General features: G+C 33.8%; 2 protein-coding genes and 1 long non-coding RNA gene across 3 annotated transcripts; 1 reads left to right on the forward strand and 2 right to left on the reverse strand.

The window, feature by feature from the left end:
- Positions 1-2198: 2198 nt before the first annotated feature.
- On the reverse strand, positions 2199-2702 carry LOC133030029 (WAT1-related protein At1g70260-like). Its single transcript, XM_061102263.1, has 2 exons — positions 2558-2702; positions 2199-2452 (listed from the first exon to the last, which is right to left on the reverse strand). Exons 1-2 carry the CDS (start codon positions 2698-2700, stop codon positions 2242-2244), a joined length of 354 nt encoding a protein of 117 aa, XP_060958246.1. The 5' UTR covers positions 2701-2702; the 3' UTR covers positions 2199-2241.
- Positions 2703-6153: 3451 nt separating this feature from the next.
- On the reverse strand, positions 6154-7004 carry LOC133030030 (uncharacterized). Its single transcript, XR_009683935.1, has 3 exons — positions 6757-7004; positions 6534-6612; positions 6154-6417 (listed from the first exon to the last, which is right to left on the reverse strand). It is a non-coding gene; the product is annotated as an uncharacterized LOC133030030 (long non-coding RNA).
- A 3080-nt stretch (positions 7005-10084) lies between these two features.
- On the forward strand, positions 10085-10874 carry LOC133030420 (uncharacterized). Its single transcript, XM_061103157.1, has 3 exons — positions 10085-10318; positions 10413-10604; positions 10692-10874. Exons 1-3 carry the CDS (start codon positions 10127-10129, stop codon positions 10872-10874), a joined length of 567 nt encoding a protein of 188 aa, XP_060959140.1. The 5' UTR covers positions 10085-10126.
- The last annotated feature ends 9955 nt before the right edge of the window (positions 10875-20829 follow it).

Below are 20829 nucleotides of genomic sequence, written 5' to 3' on the forward strand. Positions count from 1 at the left end.
GGGGGGTAAATGTTGCCCCTGATTTCGCCCAATGTACGTGGACCAACCAGACAAGGATGCATGGATCAAGCAACCTATAATCTAAAAATATTTGCTAAGTCTTTATGCCATAAGGCAGCGTCCAGGACGTAGCTCCCGGAGAAGGCATATGGAACCCCATATGCTCCCGGAAGCTCGAGTAACGCTAAGACATCTCCGCGGGGTGTCAAGTTTCTCCTGAGCAATCAAGTCGCATTTAATGCCGCATGGGAGGAAGCGTGTTGGGACTGCTACACGCAATAAAGTCTGACGGCACAACCTCCAACCAGCAGCTACAAAGTAATGATCATTTAAGTCTAACGACGGCTACACTGTGAAGAGTCACATCAGTCAAAAGACAATAAGGACATTCCCCATAAAAGCCCTACAGCACCTAGGGATTTGATCATGCATTACTCATGGTATATTCATTGGGAATGCCCAACTTTATGGATACTTACAGATACACTTGTAAAGATAATTCTGGGGATCACCCCACCAAAAACACTATAAATACCCCCTCAAAGCTCATTAAATGGGATCGAGAATCTTGGGCTGCATAAGAGCAAGAAGAGTAAATACTCACCAAGAACATTCTCTGTATTTATAAGAGTGAAACACTCACCAAATACATTCTCTGTATTAAATACATCCATAAATAACAAAGACTCGTGGACTAAGGCTCATTAACGCCCCAACCACGTAAAAATCCTTCTCTAATTTTCTTACAGCTCTATAAACTTATAATATTTTATTAGTTGCCGAAAACCTCGGTCAACAATAGGTTTATCTATTTTTTCTTAGATCAATCATGCTCATATAGAAAAAAAAATCATACTCATATAGACATATTATTTTCATTTTGTAATTTAGATCTTCTTAGTCATTATTTAGTTCTTAAACCTTTTCCGATTATGGTAACTGAAGTTTTGTTTCTTTTAAGTACTCTATTACAAAGATCTGTATTACATGTATTATTTATTTTTGACTATGAGGAGGTGGATTTCTTTATTGGGAAACATATAGCGTGACAAATTATTGTTCATATATTGAATAATTATTTTTGATTAATGAGATTTATATATACAGTAGAACCTCTATCCAAGAATACACTTGGGAGCAAGTTAATTATATTCTAATTGGGAGGTTATAACTAAATAGAGTTACACTAGAAAAAAAAATTAAAAAAACCAAAAAATATCAATGTAACAATAATAACAATAAATAATCATTAATACTATGTTATAATAGAAATATTTTAGAGTAAATATAATTTCATACATGTATTATAATTTAAAATAAAATTATTAATTTTACATAAATAAATTTACAAAATACATGTATATATTTTATTAAGATGTAATTATTCTTATATAAAGGTATACTTTGTAAATACGGGACTTAGAAAATGTATAACTAATTACAATTTAGAGGTTATTCTTATTTATAACTGGCCCAAATCGGGACTTGATTTTTCTATAACAAATTAGAGGTTATTCTTGAATAGAGTATTCTTAAATAGAGGTTCTACTGTATAACTGTGTATATAGAATTCTTTATTCAAATAATTATTTTTGATTTTTACATAATTATTTATTGTTCATATATCTAGAACATTATTTGATTAAAGTTAAGATTATAAAATTAATTAATTTGTGATTTCTTCCTATACACATAATAACAATCTCACCTAATAACTAATAATAATTTTTTTTTAATTTTTAATTGTATCACTTTAAAATAACATAGAAAAAAATTAGTATAAAATTTAGTATACGTGCCTCGCACGTAGCTTTTTACTAGTAGAATAGAGATATATATATATATAAATACACTCTTAATTATACAAGGGTACTAGAGGCACATATACGGTCCACTAGTTCATTATTAGGGACCCTGTATACTTTTGTAGCCTCTTCAAAAATTACAAACAAAAAAAAAAAGAAAGTTTTACAAAGAATAAAAAGCCTACAAAAAAAATGGGCTTTATATCTTCATAATTCAATCATATATACAATACATGTACACACACGTACCAAAAACAAAACGAGAGATATCAAAGAATCAAAGATCGTCGATCGATTGATAAAATATTATTCGATCGATCATCTTGATATTATGAAGAGAAAAAAGAAAAACTACTTTATTATATATATATATACAAAATGAGGTTGCTTCGATCTTCCCAATAATAATATGAAGAGATCAATAACCTTATTATTATTATTGGACGTAATTTTGTTGTGGTTTTAAGAGAGGAGTTTTGACGTTATAATTCTCATTATCATCATCAACATCATTATGCTCTTGTGGAGGTGACTCAACATCATATTGTTTAGTATTATTACTATTAGTACTCACTTCATCTTCATGGTTTAGTTGACCCCACATCACTGTAAAGTACCCCATTCCAACTATAGCCGTTCCAATCACACTACAATAATATTATTTTATACACAATTAGTACGTACGTACGTATGCAAATTAATTATGAGAATCTTTTCAATATTCATAATAATATAAAATTAATAATAAATACCTTCCGTAACGAAGAGTACTTGCAGGGAGGCTAGTACCAAAAATAGTGGCAAAAACAACACCAAAGGGCTTGAACATAGGCACATATAGTGGACCTTTCATCCTCATGCACCACAGATGAACACAACTTCGGATTATACCCATAAAGCTTGCCTATATAATACGCATAATTAATAAGTCAATATGCATGCATTCTTTTATTTGCCTGAATGTGGTTGGTCAAAGTCAAATAACAAGTATATATATTATAATATTATTGACTTACTGTTAGAACAATAAGGAGGAGTTCGGTGCTGTTAAGGTTTAGCTTCCAAGCATTTAAGTCTGTTACTATGAAATGACGTCATATAAATAATAAGAATGAAATCCTAATAGCACATTTACGGGGCATTATACTTACCGTTACTATGAAATGACGTCATATAAATAACAATGTGTATTAATCTTAATTAACTCGTGTGGTCCCTTCCTAATAATATAAATAACTAATTTTATACATGTATTATAAGATTGTGAAATTGAAATTTAAATATGTATCTAACATTACTTATATAAATATTAAGGTTGGTTAATATTGATCTAAATTGTTAGTAAAATATATATACATATAAAAAAGGGAAAATATCTATTTAACTTTTTACACCTAGATCTAGATGTAATATTTTATTTTGATACTTTTTTGTCCTCATTTATAAGGAAAAAAAAAGCATAAATCTATCGATGGTGATTAATTTACTCAGCTAAATATAAAAATCATTACTAATCGATGGCATGGGTCCAAAGGTTCACGATATCCCTTGATATAAATATACCAGAATATTAATTAAGATCTTAATGGAATCCAATCCACTAGACTATAGCAAATATATATTACTGGAATAATAATCACATGTATTATGTATATTCTCTATCTAATTATGCCACTATTCCATGAACGGGGCCGCCAAAGAATAATAACACAAAGTGTTTTACTCAAATTGATCAAAAAAAAGCTCTATATAATTATGTATTAACGTCAATTTAATTTGTACAGGTTAATTTATTTTCATCATCACATTATTTTACGTTTAATTTCCTCCCATTAATTATATTACTATGCTAGCTGATTTTCAGTTCATGATGATTTATAGTGCATGCATGAAATCTAGCTAGCTAGAGAGCTGGCTTGCTTACGTGCATGAATACAGTATATATATATATATATACTAGTAAAAAACTACGTGCGAGGCACGTATATTATATTTTGTGCTAGATTTTTTCTATGTTATTTAAAAGTTATACAATTAAAAATTAAAGAAAAAATATTATTAGTTATTAGGTGAGATTATTATTATGTGTATCTAAATATTATAGTTTATAATGCTGTCAATTAAAATTGAATACCGAATGCAATATATTAGTATTTAAGAAAGCTTGATGATTTAAATAATATGTTCTTAAGTTAATCTAAAAATAAACTAAAAATTTATGTTCCAATACTTAAAGAAACATTACTTAAATGGGTGTAAGATAAAAAGAAAATTAAAAATCAATCTCTAAATTGTTGATAATTGAAGATAGCATTTGTCTAAAAATTGTAGATAAGAAAACTAATGATATTGATTGGTGGATTTCAATCTTCATTTGCTTCGATAGAGACAATAGTGTAATTTTTGTATTTTGCACTTTTCATTCTAGCCGGGTCCGCATATAACTGGATTGTCTATTTTTTTGTTGATAATTAAATTGAATATGGTAGTGTCGACAAAGCGGCGGTGTTGGGCAGCAGTATATTCCATTAGTTGGGCAGCAATACATGAAAATATTTTTTCCATAATATCTGCGCACATGACACCAGGTAGGCTCTTTGTATTGTCATCAAGTTCAACATATGCTATAGCACTGTAAAATGCATAATAAGATTGTTAGTATCTTTTTTAATTTTAACTTAATTTTAATAACATCATATGTTTTGTAATATACCGTGGTGTAGAAAATCCTTCCTGTCTACATGTTTGGCTTGTCACATACGATTTTTTCCTTGCGATTGTATAAACTTGTCACACAAAAGTTTTATAAAGTAAACATTGTAGTATAGTTTTTACCTCATTCTGTTGCAGATTTTTCATCAAATATGAAATTTGGATGTTAGTCACTATTTCGCGTAATCCAACTGAAGAAAATGTTATGTTACATGGCGAGCCACATAAATGTTAGTTTTATTTAAGTTTTAGTATTTTTTTTTAGATTTTGGTAACTAATTTTATATTATTATTTGAACGATTTGTTTTATAAAAGTAAACTTGGTGTAAGTGAACCATAATTATGTATATAGTTATGATATGCACATTGTTATTAATATTAAATAGTATGTTAATCTCAATATATTCATACTCATATAATAATTATTCTTAATGTGATAAAATAATTTGTGATAAATCATAACAACATATGAATTTAATATTTATTTTTTGTTTTAGAAAAATTAAAAGGATCAATATATGTATTTTGTAAAGTTTAAAAGAAATATTATTTAGGAAAAATGTCAACTCAACAGTTTAAATGGTAAACTGATTGTACATCACAACATCTAGTATTTCGTTATCGTCGAGTTAGACATATGTCTTTTTTACTAATAATGTATACAGAATATATTGAGGTTGGTATAAATTAAATTAAGTTCAAATCTCAATAAAAGAGCTACACCAAGTTCCTTCACATATAGCTGGTGATTATCCAAACATCCCAAAGTTTTATAGACCTATTATGAATAAATTAAATTTTAATCACATAACACATAGAAAGTTGAATCATAAACATGGAAATCCACAAATGAAAATTCATATGAAAATAGAAAAAATTAATTAAATAAACTAAGAAAAAAATACTGAAATTTTTAAAGAAGAAAGTCATTTGAAAAGATTTCTTTATCTTAATAGAAATACTGAAATTTAATTAAATAAACTAAAAAAGAACTACTGAAAAGATTTAATCATAAACGTGTATAACATTATTTCATTAGAAATTATTAAGAGTATATATTCCTCTGAGATTTAGATATTTTCCTGGCATAGTCTTCCAATTTAATTTTCTTTTCGAATTTGTTTCCTAATTAAAAGAGGAGATGAGCAATGAAATTAAAAAACTTACTATTGGAAGTAAATTTAATCAATATTGATATGATTAATGGAGGAGTAGTATATCTTATATATCACAAGCAATGGAGATGGATTTAACAGAATAATACCCACTATTAGAATGGCATGTAAAATAATTATTAGAGTGGCGTCGGATTGATTTTTAGTCCATTCCAATGAATAATTTTATAATTATATTTTGTTATTAATAAATTTTAAATTGACATAAAATATTCTAGTTTAATTTAAAATCAAATTTAAAAATAAACTAACTACAAATATCAAAATTTGAAAACTTTTTAATATTAATTTAATTAAAATATAAGAATATTAAAAAAATTATTGTAACAAATCTTGGAATACTTAGTTTTTTTATTGTAACAAAAAAAAAATAAACTAAATGTTAAAATACTTCAAAGTGAAACAGAATATTATACCATGTTCTAACAAATTAATAAATATTAAAAAAATAAAGGAAACAAATATAATCTGCAAATCAGCTAAATTAACAAAACAAATAGGTCTTCTCTCTCTAAAAAAACAAAATAAATAAGTCATCAAGAGCAGATGGTTTGAAATGGACGAGGTGTCTTACTCCTCCATGTCCTTGTAGTTGTTGTAGAATATTCAAAATCAGAAGTAGGTAACTGCAGAGAACAGCAAGCCATGTCGAAGAAGAAGATGAAGAGTATATAGCTAGGTAGCTGTAGGTCATGATCATGGTCATGACACCATGGCCGTGGGACTAATACCAAAGAGACAATTGCTTAGAAAATTGTTTACATGAAGCAATCAAACTCGAATAGTAAAACAATTAAAAACAATAAGAACCAACTTGAAAGTCTAAATTTTATTTTCTACCTGGCAGTTGAAGCAACACGACTTAAAATTCAATCCATATAAATATTGTCATTGCTATTGTCCAAAATCTGCAATCGATCTGCTGAAAATAAAATAAAGAAATTGAAACAATTCCTTTTTCGATTTTCATCTACATTTCTCAACAACCAACCAAATATATATATATATATATATATATATCTATATATTATGTATTTATAAATGAATAAAAATGAAACAATACCTGAATCGGAGACTCGAACGACATCATTGTAGAATAAATGATCTGACTCAACTTCAAGATTTGAAACCGCATTCTATTCTCCGGTTGAGATGACGATGTACTCCGGATTGGCTTGCGACGATTAGGATCGGGTTTTCTTGAAGACGATGCTTGGATCGGAGCAGGTGAGAATGAGGCGAGAGAACAAAGGTGGTAGCCTTCAATCGTATAAGACCATCTCATCATAATCAATCGTATAGGATTTGAGATTAATCCCGGTTGTTTTCTTTTTTAAATCGGGTGTGATTCTCGAATATTTAATATCAGTTCAAATATTAATAGAATTTGTTTTATTATTATTTTATTATATATAAATAATATTTTATTAAATAAAAATTAAAAGTCACCCATGAATTTCTCATAAACCAAGAATTTCAGTTATATAGGCACACTTTATATAGAATAGATATAGGGAAATTTCAATTTTTGACCCTAATAAAATACCCCATTTCAAAATATATACCCTCCACTAATTTATACAAATTAATTCCACTATTACTCATTTGTACCCAAAATACCCCTCAAATTTAATTTTCCTATTCACACTCTCTTTCCGTCTTTCCCTCTCTTTCACACTCTCTCTCTCTCTCTCTCTCTCTCTCTCTCTCTCTCTCTCTCTCTCTCTCTGTCGTTCCATCTCTCTCTCTGTCGTTCCCTATCCCTCTTCGACATCGACCCAACATCACGACCCACTCCGGCCATCCACCCACGTCCCCGACCCACTCCGGCCATCCACCCACGACCCCGACCCAACCACGAACCACCACGGACCACCACCACGACCCAGTGATCACCACGAACCACCACGAACCACCACGGACCACAAAACGTCGCCACCACCACCACCCGTGATCGTCGACACCGAACAGAGGCCTTCGCCACCACGAGCAGTACCCGTCGCCACCACCACCCGTGATCATTAAAAGGTAATGTTTATGTTTTGAGAAAAAAATACATTTTTCATAGATTTGGATGCCAATTATTGCATGTTGTTGAGATTAGTGGATTTTGTGTAGCATTTGTGATCTTTAGGTTGTAGATTGTAGTGTTTCAATGAAATCTGTGTAAATTACAGGGTTGTCGATGACATGTCGATAGGTTGTCGATAGGATGTCGATAGATTGAGTGTCTGTTTGAATGTTACTGTAATTTGTATGTCGATAGGATATCGCTTGTATGTCGATAGGATGTCGAGTGGTATTTTAAGAGTATTTCTGCCCTATATTGTTGACGACTTGTCGACAGTATGTCGATGGTATGTCGATTAAATGAACATGTTGATTGTTAGGTGGTATTGTCGACTGAATGTCGACTGTATGTCGACAGTATGTCGATATATTGTGTAATTGTTATTTGTTTGAATTGTCGACTGAATATCGACAGGATGTCGACATTTTGTCGACATGAAAGTATTTTGTCTGCTTTTGATAATGTCGACATAATGTCGACATGTTTGTTTTGAAATTTTTGTGTGCTTACTGTTAGATAATGTCGACTGAATATCGACATGATGTCGATGTTATGTCGACCATTTTAAATTTTTTTAGCAGCTTTATTTATTTGTTTTTTTGTTTTTTCAGATGGCTCCCAGACTCATTATTCCAGCACCCGAGCATTTCACTGGCCGCGTCACATATAGGGAGCCTTTGGAATTTTTGCAAAAATTAAAGCTCGGTTTGAGGAGTTCAACCTTAATAACACGGCAAAGGAAAGCCGTTTCGGGAGCTTCTGGAATGCCGTACCACTGACATTCTCCTCGGTGTTATTTCACCAGCTGATGCTCCACAAAATGAAAGTGGATGCTCAGGAGGAGTTGAGGATGAGGTTTTATGTTGGTCGGAAGGAGGTCCGATTCGGGGTGCTGGAGTTTGCACTCATTACGGGTTTGGACTTCTCCTCGTGGCCAACAGAAGAGGAGAAGGCTGCGCAGGTCGCGCGCTCGGGGTCAGACCGATTGATCAACAAATATTTCAACCGGTCTGATAGTGTGAAGACAGAAGCACTCCAACTTCAGTTCACAACCGCCGTAACCCGAAGACTTGTACAAGCTCGGCTTGTGCTTGTTTGTGGAGTCGGTGCTTCACGGGCCGCGAGGCCAACGCGCTGATCACGCCTCACATACTTAGATATGTGGAAGACCTCGAGTTCTTCTTCCGGATTCCTTGGGGGAAGCACTCATTCGCCAGACTCATGCACTCGCTTCAGAAAGACATGTTGAAACAGAAGGCCAACTACGAGAAGAAGCTAAGTTCGGATGTTCAGCACGAGTGCAAATACACAGCATATGGCTTCGCACCTGCAGTCCAATATTGGGCGTACGAGGCCATTTTGGAGGTTGGCAAGAGGTATGGCACGAACCACGGGATTCGGTTCCCCAGGATGCTTAGCTGGACGAGCAAAGGCGATATTGGGAAGAAAGACGTCGTCGCATTATTTTCTAGACGGGTATGATTTTCACTTATGTTACGAATAATTATTTAACATAAATGCTTGTAATAAATGCTAAATGGTTTTATTTTGATATTTGTTAAACCATAAACGTAACTGGAAGTGGTGAAGGGGCTACTTCCACGGACGGAGGAGGAGGCATTTGTGAGGACAATATCTTACGATGGTGTGGAGAACCCGGTTGATGATGTTGTGGATGACACGAGAGGCCGAGGCAGGTAGTCGGGTACCGTAGACTCGGGTCCCGTACACTCGTGAAAGAGACACTCGTGTACCAATTTACGGAACTTTTTTTTATGTCTTTATTTTTTATTATTTTTTTTATATAGTGGAGGGTATATCGTATGCTTACCGTATTTTTTTGATATATATTTTTTCAGGCCACTGGTTCAGAACCTTAGCCCAGTGCACCATCTGCATCAGGCGTTCGGGGTGCCGAGTACACTGATTTAGTGGCTCGGTTGGATAGGATCGAGGGTGACACTCAGGGTCTGTATGCTGCTCATGTCGAGCTGAAGAAGGCATACGAGACCAGCCATGTAGAGCTGAAGGGTGGTCAGAACGTAATTATGGAGCAGCTCAGACACATATTGGCCATGTTGAATCGTCCGCCAACGACGGCCTTCAAGACCGGAGGCCCCAGCAGATCCATCTACCCCACCACCACCGCTTCACCCCCGGTAGAAGAGGATGAGGTCTTCCCCGACGATTACGATCCTTATGAGGGAGCTCCGGCGACTCCGATCGAGGCACAACCTCTTATCCATGTACATGACACCGAGTCACAGGGTGAGATTACGTCCATAGAGGCACAACCCGCAAGTGGTTAAGAGCTCGGAAGAGGAAGAGAAAGCCTCCTGTATGGTTCGGTGACTATACGGAGATGAAGAGGAGACATAGGCCATCTTCGACTTTTGATCCCCTGGAGCCACCGGATGAGAAATTGTTAACCACTTTCCGAAAGTGGTGTGTTGGACTCATTCCGAACCACCGACTTCGGGATTTGAGAAGTGGTGATTACGGTCCAGGATTCTTTTGGATAATGCTCACACCAAAGGAATGGCTTACAGATGACGTAAGTAAAGTATTTTATAATATTACTTCACTTTACAACTTTATGTGCAATTAATATATTTTTTTGTGTAACTGACATTTCCGTTTATATGCAGCATATAGATGCAGCAATGCATATGCTGAGGAGGCGACGCACCGACTATCCACTGACATTTCCTCAGAAGGGTATCATTCTCTCCACATTCGTGACCGCCATGATCAGCAATGCATGGACGAGCCACAAGGGTCCGAGGAAAAACTTTAAATGGGAGGAATATATCCTGGACTACTGCACAGGGTTTCATAAGGTATTGTTTTAGTAAGATTTTAAATGTTAATTGTTTGGGAAGATTATTATGGTTTGTTAATTGTTTCGTTGTTCTCTGTAATTACAGTCCCAAGTCTTTGAGAGATGGAGGGGTAACGAGTTTATTTACTTCGTTCTGCACCTTCCCACGGCAAGACACTGGGTCACGATTGAAGTCGACATAGAGCCGTGGAAAATTAATGTCTACGACCGTGATTCCGGCGTACGTCATTGGACCGCCATGGAACCCATCATGAAGGTTTGGGCGTAACCGCCGCCCTCGCTAATCCTTGCAACCGGGGAATTTCCACATAACAACCAGCATCATGGCGTTAGCTAACGGTGACATCACGGTGCTTCCAAAAATGCACGCGACTCGAGCCACCGACGACTTAGTTCCGAAGTCGGCAAACTGTGCACATAGCGATAAAAAAGTACTATAGTATTAAAATATGTTTTACGTTAGACTGACTTTACATTTTATTTTGCATTTAGTGGTGATTGTGGCGTGTATTGCATTGAGTATGTGGAGCATCTCATGATGCAGCGTGGATTGACCGATGTGACGCTAGACGGATAGCCATGTTTCGTCAACGGTGGTGTGTCGATTTATTTTACCAAAATGTCTACTGATTATATGTGTAATTATTGGGACATTGTATATTTTGTGTAATTAACATTACGATTATGTATATATAGATTTTCTTTTCGTTCAAATTTTGATAATTATACGTGGTTTCAAATATAAAATATCAACATTATTCAACAAAAATAACTATTAAACCTAAAAATAATTAAAATATTTGAAAAATATTCAACCTCAACAAAAATAACTATGACAAAATATGCATCATTACAATATATCAAATTTCCCAACGAATACGTACAAGACGCCTCAGATGCGGGCTTTGCATGTTGCTCTGTTGTGGCCTGAAGCACCACAGCTGCCGGTTTCGTGGTACGTAACCTTTTTATCACCGGACGGGAAACGGTTCTCCCGTCTTCTTCCGGCGTTGCTTTTTCTTGGACGACCCATGTGCTTCTTTTCCACAGTACCCCAACTTTCATATTCTTGATGTGTTCTGGGAGAACCCAATCATCCTCGTCACCAGCGAGATTGATGGTATCATCGTAAATCTTCCTCCACGTTTCTTTTGAATAATAAGGTGAGCAAAGCGTGTACACACTTGTGTTCGTTTTCAATGCCGCGGCACATGCATGAAGGCAAGGGAGTTTCAATAACGTGAACACGCCGCAGGTGCATGTTTTTTCAACTAGATTCACATCACCACCTCTTTCACCGTTAGGTCCCCTACCAACGTTATACAAATTGGCTCCATTTCGTTGGACGCGCCTGTACCTTGCATTTTCATGAATTTTTGCCAAGTTTTTTTCGAAGAGCGTGGCCAAAGGGGTGGCACATTTGTCAGCATTTTCGAGGCGATCAGCGAACCACGATTGGAGTGTGAACTCGATAAATTCAACCAAAGTAGTTATTGGATATTTCTGAACTCTTCTGTGACACTATTGAAGCTTTCAGCAGCGTTGCTCGTCATGATGTTGTATCTATCGCCCAAACAATAAGGATGAGCCCACTTCTCAAACCCTATACTCTCCACATATGCAACGATGGCCGGATTCATCTTTCTAAGCTTCTCGAACTCTCTATCGCATTCAGTCTTCGACCATGCGTAAGCAACATTATATATTTGGTTGTGAAAAGCATCAGTCTTGAATTTGGCGTTCACGTTCATAACAATGTGGTGATAGCATGCCAGTGGACTGCTTCGGGAAAAACGAGTTCAACAGCATGATCAATGCTTTGATGCCTATCTCGACACAAACACTAAGTTCTCAACCACGCCAATTGCTACCCTCAACTTCGTAAGAAATACGTCCGGAGTCGTTATTCTCACTGTCAACGATACCATAAGCAACCGGCAACAATTGGTTGTTCGCATCGTATGCCACAGCAACTAACATTATACCGTCGTACTTCGTCTTCAAGAAGGTGCCATCGATACTCAAAACAGGACGACAAAAAGAAAAGCCCCTTCTACATGCACCGAGTGATATAAAACAGTACTTGAACCGCTCATCCTCTAAGTACAAGTCAGTAATGGTACTCGGATTCTTACGTTCCGGCATGTACAAGTACCCAGGAAGCTTCATGTATGAAAACTCAGGCGTACCCCTAGCATACGTAAGTCCCATCTCCCTGCACCTCCACGCCTTCACATAACTCATACTGATACCGTAGTTGTCAAACATGTCCCTCTGTATGTCTTTAGCCTTGTACTTAGTTCCGTCTTGGGTGTACTTCCCCTTAATAAGGTGGCCAACTACCCATGGTGCTGCTTGACGGTGATCTGAACGTCTCGCATTCAAGTTACATGTGTGTTCATTGTGAAATACAGTGACCTCAAAGTTGTCAGAATGCATCTTCTTCCTCCCCCTCAATCTCCATTTACAATGTGGAGCCTTGCATGTAACGTACAACACATCAGGGGATGACTTCTTCACCATCCACTCGAAATTGTTATTAAGGGCAAACCTACCCACAACTTGTCTCAGTTCTTCCTTGTTTTCATAAAAATTACCAAGCTCTATCACCCCTGCTTCCTTACTTTTTAAACAAGTAGTTAGCTCATGATTTTCCATTATATCTTCCTTTGTCCACATGGGAGCTTTGAACTTGGTACAAACTTCGAAAGAGGAGAACGTTGAGAACGTTGCATGACGAGCATGTTCTTTAGTTCTGCCTGGTCGACTACTGCTAGTTCCAGGTGTAGTGCGATTTTCACTACGAGGTTGTCGTTCTCGCTGTGTACCTTGGTTACTCGGTACACACTCTAACCTCAACAATGGTCCCGCTACGGGTTCATCGACTGCTAAATCATGCTCATCGTCCATATTCAAATCTACAATAGGATCATTATTGTAGAAGGGTGTATCGAACTCTTCAAACTGATGAAATCCTGTCGCTTCTTGTTCTTGCCCTACATTGGTCGGAACATCAAAATTGGTCGGAACCTCTAAATTGGCCGGAACCTCCTCATTCACACCAATCCCAACATCTGTTTCGGGAACGCAAGACCCTACCACACTCCGAGGGAGAGGATTAGTAGGCGGCGTAGGCTCCGAATTCCCAACTTTTCTCACCTTGGTCACGAATAATGGCATAAACTCTGTATTTGACATTGTTGCCCTCATCTCTAAAAACGTTCTCAGTTGGCGTTCTCTCTTAATAACCTCTGGCGCAACCATTTTTCCCTTCATGTACAAGGAACAAATCTCCAACTTTAAATCATACGCTACCGGATCAACTTCCAACTCTTCATATAAAATTTGTCGCAGTTCTTGTAGGGTTGTCTCGGTTGTAACTGTCAACGTCAAGCTGTTATTTGCTTTGTAGATCCAATTATAATTCTCACATAACCAAACACCATCGTACGATACAACAAGGAACACTTTGTCTCCTGCAATTGCAAACCAAAAAAACAAGGTGAGTAAAGGAAAAAACACCAAAAAAAAATAAAAATCGACATCCCATCGATATCAATGTCGAGAAGCACAACACCAGAAATTAGGGCACTGATTGTCGACATTGTGTCGACATATTATCGACATACAATCGACAACAACAACAACCATGCTCGTCATCGACATACTATCGACATACCATCGACATTCAATCGACAATTAAAAACGGTTGCACATTTAATGTTAATAAATTTTACATACGTTCCCAACAACCCTTCCCAACTGAAACGTTGCATGTCAGACACGTGTCCTATCGACAACATATCGACATGAAGTCGACATGTCGTCGACAAATGTGTTAGCAGTGACACTAAATTGGCATGTTGTCGATAAGATGTCGACATAGTATCGACATTCTGTCGACAAATACGCCATTTCATGCGTTTTCCCTGTACAGTTACGCATTTAATGACCATTAAATTTTCATACATTCCCAACATTTTTACTGCTCTATAAAAGGAAAGGGAAATCTTATTCATAAGTGCTCTTGTATTCTACCTATCTCTTACTCTTAAAAATTTCTCTTATTCTCTTAAGTTTGAAATATGGCCCCAAGAAAGAACGGCAAATTCCCCATCCTAACTCCTGAGGAGCTGAAGCAGGAGCCTGATGTTGGCATAGTTACTCCTGCAATGCAGAAAGTTTTGGACGCCGCTCGAGCTTTCGAAAGAGAACGAAATGGTAACGAGTTCAGGTTCATGCAACTTGAAAGAGAATTTTGCAAAACTGGTGTATGGCCGGCTCCACCACCTGGGTTCCCCGAAGGATGCCGTCGTTGCAAACTGGGCATCTTCAACGGTAAACCGGTGAAGCCTGGAACATTATGCAAGTATTGCAAGGCTCACCACAAGCCAAAGAATTTAAAAAAAAATAATTTCTTATGTTATGGTTTGTGGTGAGTTTTATTTAATGTTTGTTTTTTTTTTTATGAACTTTTATTTTCTGTTTTTTTTTTTATGTTTATTTATGTTATTTTTAATGAACTTTATTTTCTGTTAATGTTATGTTTATGTTTATGTTTTATCCACGGTATTTTTCCATTGCATCGATATTTTGTCGACATCATGTCGACAAAATATCGACAACTTCTAAAAAAAACAAAAATGCTTGTTGTCGACATTCTGTCGACAAACATGTCGACAAAATGTCGACAAATAGTTAATCCCAAGTTGGTTGCATGATGTCGACAACATGTCGACATCATGTCGACATAACGTCGATAATGGTCGTCACTGACCTTTCCTTTGTAATCATCGACAAACCATCGACATATCATCGACATATCATCGATAACACTGGAAAACCCAGAAATCGACTGAAAACCAGATCTGCCAGATCTCAACAATTTCAGACCAAAAAACAGCAGTTCCAACAATAAACACACGTATAACAATTTTAAACTACATAAAGTCAAACAAAATGCTTAAAATACAACTTACCCATTATAATGGTGTAAGATTCTTGAGTGATGTTGTATTGTGCTTCGGTTTTCCACCAACACCCACCGAGAAAACAACCATGCAACAGCAAATAAAGAGAGTGGGACGGATAGAGGGAAATTTTTTCATAAATTTTTCAATTTTTTCCTAGAGAGAGAGAGTGGTGCACGAGAGAGAGGGAAGAGGGAAGAGAGAGAGAGAGAAATACACTTTCAGATTTTAGCTTTTTTTTTTTTTTTAAAAAAAAAAGGGTAAAATGGGAAGTTAATGTATTTAATGGACTAAATTTGTACAAATTATAAAGAGGTATAAATTTTGATATATGTTGTATTATTAGGGTCAAAAATTGAAATTTCCCTATATATATATATATATATATATATAACTAACCCTGTTAATCCGAGAAGGAAGATTCTCAGAAAGAAGTTTAAGTTGAATGTTGGCTCTTCATCAGTTCTGCACAAAACTATTAACAAACAATTAACAATAATACATGAATAATATATAAAACAATTACAATATATATATATATAGAGAGAGAGAGAGAGAGAGAGAGATAATAAGAGGTAATACGTACTTGTCGTTGCGATGGTAAAAGAAAGAAAAAGGTAAGAGGAAAATAGAAGAAAGAGCATGTGTGTAAACCACAAAAACGAATGGACTCATCCCATTAGTGATAACTGTCTTAGCCCAAATGGTTAAGATGATAGTGCAACCCTCCATTGTCACCATTGCTCCAAATGGTATACATTCCAACAACTTTTTAATAAAATTATTACCACCTTTAATATTCCCCAACACCACCATCTTCAATAATAATATATATATATATATATAATCTTATATATAATCTTATATATATATATAATGTTTTCAAGAAGGAGGTGAATTGGAAATTTAAACTAATTTCGAAAAATTAAAACTTTTAACACAAAATTATGCAATTAGTCAATTAATCAAGTAAAAGCAAGTAGTATGGCAAGCAATATATTAAGATAAATAATTAAACTTGTAAAGTAAAGAGTTTAAGGATTAGAAAATGCAAACTCTCGATTTTTACAAGGTTCGGTAGAGCTATGCCACCTACGTCCTTGGTCTTCAAAGCTATGGACCTAGCTTTGAGTTCCAATATCGAGCCAAGTTAACGGGCTTGACTAACCCTTACAATCGGGAAATTTTCACCAAGGTATTTCCAAACCTCTTACAATAGTTTCGCACCCCCGAGGACTATTAACCTCTTTCTCGGATTGTTAAAGTGCCAATCTCACTATTACCGGGTTGTTTACAAAACCGGTGCCAACCTCACCTCAACCACAATATGGAAATGTGTTTGATATACAAGCTAAACTCACTCTAGAAATATGATGATACAATGGAAACCTAGAGTGAAAAGCTAGCACACTTAAGATGAATAAAATCAAATTTTGGCTCAAAGTGTGTGAAAAGTGTTGGTTTGGATTTCAAACTTAGAAGCTCCTTAATCTCACTTAGATAGGTTAGATATATGTAATAAATGCTCAACCAACTTGTTTTTTGAAAGAAAAATCGAGTTTATATAGTGTTTGATAAAAAAACTAGCCGTTTATAGCCGTTAGCACGTTTCCCGAGGTGAGGTCAGCCATGAACCGGAAGTCCGGATGGGAACCGGAATTCCGGATTGATTACAACCGGAATTCCGGTTGCCATCCGGAATTCTGGATGACTGACCAGAGGCAAAAATGCCATTTTTCGGGACTTAAACGCGCATAACTTCTTACTCGATTATCCGATTTCAGAAATTCCAACTTTGTTCTCTTAGTTAAACAAAATGTAATTTAGAAATTCAATCAAAAAAATTTTTGAACTGTCGTGTGAGAAAACTTGTTGCACAAGTTAGTGAATGGGCCCAAATTCAAATTTATAAAAACTTAGTGTGCTATGCAAATCACTTTAACAAGAATAAAGTAGATTTATACCATTTAATTTTGAGTAGTCTTGATGTAGATGAGCTTCCTAGCTTGATTTGCATGTTTTTTGATCCAAGTTGATTTTTCTCGAGAGTTCACCTTGACTTTGACTTTGACTTTGACTTTCGGGTTGACTTTTTGACTTTGGGATTTTGAAGACCTCTTTTGAATAGGATCTTGAGTTGTTGATCCCTTGATGAATCTTTTGCTCTTGATATGCTTGTTGAGTCCATTTAGTGTTGCTTTTAAAAGTTTGGTAAAAATACCAAAATATTTATTTTCTCTTTTAAATTTGCTACAAAATCAATAAATCATTAGTAACAAATAATAATCAAATATTTGCTAATTATCAAAACAAGGAGATCGAAAAGTTTGAGTTAACAATAATGTTGTCAATTAAAAGTGAATACCGAATGCAATATATTAATGTTTAAGAAAGCTTAATGATTTAAATATGTTCTTAAGTTAATCCAAAAATAAATTAAAAATTGATGTTCCAATACTTAAAGAAACATTACTTAAATGAGTGTAAGATAAAAAGAAAATTAAAAATCAATCTCTAAATTATTGATAATTGAAGATAACATTTGTCTAAAAATTGTAGATAAGAAAACTAATGATAGTCATTGGTAGATTTCAATCTTCATTTGCTTCGATAGAGACAATAGTGTAATTTTTATATTTTGCACTTTTCATTCTAGCCGGGTCCGTATATATCTGGATTGTCTATTTTTTCGTTGATAAATTGAATATGGTAGTGTCGACAAAGCGGCGGTTGCAAACCGTGATGTATTTTCATTTAAAATGATTAGACATGGTGCGCATAGCTTATTTAATTAAAAAAATCAACTTATGAAAGGCATGTAAAACTATTTTATTTTTTTTAAAATTACACCTTTGCAGTATATTTCATTAGTTGGGCAGCAGTACACGAAAATATTTTTTCCACAGTATCTGCGAACATAACAGCAGATAGGCTCTTTGTATTGTCATCAAGTTCAACATATGCTATAGCACTGTAAAATGCATAATAAGATTGTTAGTATCTTTTTTTTTTAACTTAATTTCAATAACATCATATGTTTTTTGTAATATACCATGGTGTAGGAAATCCTTCCTGACCGCATGTTGGCTTGTCACATATAATTTTTTCATTGCGATTGTATAAATCTATTTTTTTATAACATGCGTCACATGACATGTAATAAAAACTCTGGACAGTATCAGTTATTTTTATTGCCGCTTCAATCCAAAAATATTTTTTCAACATCCAAATCAAATGGTGTTAATAATAGTAAGATATTGAAACAAAAGTTTTATAAAGTAAATATTGTAGTAGTTTTTACCTCATTCAGTTGCAGATTTTTCGTCAACTCTGAAATTTGGATGTTAGTCACTATTTCGCTAATATATTTAATTGTGCTTCTAATTTATGAGCACGTGATCAAAAACAGTGCTGTAATGTACTCTCTGATTTGTTTTTTTTTTTCTTTTTGTTTTTTTTGCATATCTAATGCCTCAGGTTTAATTATGATAAGTTTTGGTGGGTTTTAGTAAATGTTTTTCTTTTTCTGGTTTGCATTAATAGCTAGAACATGGAGAAATTAATAAGATTGGCATTCCTTTTTGTCGCAGCATGTACAAAGCAACATAATTACAATAATGCTTTAAGTTGCTTTTATTTTTATTTAACAGAAGATGAAATTATAAATTTTATGGCTTCTTAATTATACTGTATGTGCTAAAATATAGAGCATGTTTAGTATTGTTTTATGTTTTTTATTTTCAAAAAATTGTTTTTAGAAATGAAAACAAAAAATAGTTTTTAAAGTTTTTAAAAAACAAGTCATGTTTGGTTAGTGTTTTTTAAAAACAATATTGACCAAAAGCGAATTGGTTTTTAAAATAGAAAACACATTTTGTTGTTTTCAAAATTCTTGTTTTTTGTAACTTTGTTTTGTGAAAACTGTTTTAAAAAAAAAAAGGCCAAACAAGCCAAATTGTTTTCAAAAAACAATTTTCTATTTTTAAAAACAAAAAACAGTTTTTTAGTTATGATGCCAAACATGCACTAACTTTTTCTTTTAATGAGAGTTTTTATAGGAAAATAGTAATTCTAGAAGAGAAGAAGAAGAGAAAAATCGTAGATGTACAACAGCAAAACCCAATCGTATTTTTTTTTTTGAATTTAATGGGATTTATTTTATTTATTTTATTATATATAAATAAAAAGTGACCCATGAATTTCTCAAAAAATATTTTATTTTTAATAATAAATCATTTTATTTTTAATATAAATAAAAAGTCACCCATGAATTTCTCATAAACCAAGAATTCGTTATTTTGTTATATATAAATAAAAAGTGACCCATGAATTTCTCAAAAATTATTTTATTTTTATTAATAAATCATTTTATTTTTAATATAAATAAAAAGTCACCCATGAATTTCTCATAAAACAAGAATTCGGTTATATAGACACACTTTATATAGAATAGATATAAATATTTATATATATTTATAGGGTACTCCTTAATTGAGGGCACTACTTTTGTTTTCACATGTGAGAGCATTTTTTAAGCCCTTCATTTTTATTCAAGTGGTGGTAGTTACATTGACTAAGATAGATCATCTCACATGGGAATATAATTGTTGATATTTTAATATATTTTATTTTTAAAAAAACGTGGGCATGCAGTTATTAAACTTATATAACTATATTTGTTATTTTTGGAGCTTTATTCTAGCACCCATTTTTTTTTATGCTTGATGAATTTCAAGCTTTCATTTGTGTAGAGGTCTATAGCCACTGTGTGATTTTTGGCTTTTTATTTCAATTAAACAAAATATTAAAACTATGTATGTTTATCAAAGTTACATATTAGTAATATACATCATAATAATCCACTTTCAAATATACAATACTAAAAATAAGAGTAATCAAATGAAGTCAAATATAATCCAGAGATAAATTTACTGAAAAAGAAACTAGAATAAATAAATCAAATTTTGTCTCAATTTCGTTTGGAAAAGGTAGAAATTTTCTTTGATTTTATTTTATTGTTATAACTAGATAAAGAATATGTAATTTTTTTTATTTTTATTTATTTATTATTTATTATTATTATTATTATTATTATTGCAACAAAAAGAAATACAGAAATTAAACAATGAAAAAAAAAGAAAAAAAATCGAAGTCTCATACTTTTCATGAGTATACTATAAAAGAAAAATTAAAAAAATCACAATATAATTTTTTTTTAAGAAAAAAATGTGTACTAAACACTATCTAACTTAA

The sequence above is a fragment of the Cannabis sativa genome, chromosome 8, assembly GCF_029168945.1.
Source record: "Cannabis sativa cultivar Pink pepper isolate KNU-18-1 chromosome 8, ASM2916894v1, whole genome shotgun sequence".
NCBI classification, from domain to species: Eukaryota; Viridiplantae; Streptophyta; class Magnoliopsida; order Rosales; family Cannabaceae; genus Cannabis; species Cannabis sativa.

Excerpts from the sequence above, each read along its gene's own strand:
- LOC133030029 (XM_061102263.1), bottom strand. The coding sequence starts at position 2,700 with ATGGGTATAATCCGAAGTTGTGTTCATCTGTGGTGCATGAGGATGAAA. Across the intron at positions 2,453-2,557 it reads AGTACTCTTCGTTACGGAAG|TGTGATTGGAACGGCTATAG; the intron begins GTATTTATTATT and ends ATATTATTGTAG.
- LOC133030420 (XM_061103157.1), top strand. The coding sequence starts at position 10,127 with ATGAAGAGGAGACATAGGCCATCTTCGACTTTTGATCCCCTGGAGCCA. Across the intron at positions 10,319-10,412 it reads AGGAATGGCTTACAGATGAC|CATATAGATGCAGCAATGCA; the intron begins GTAAGTAAAGTA and ends GTTTATATGCAG. Across the intron at positions 10,605-10,691 it reads ACTGCACAGGGTTTCATAAG|TCCCAAGTCTTTGAGAGATG; the intron begins GTATTGTTTTAG and ends CTGTAATTACAG.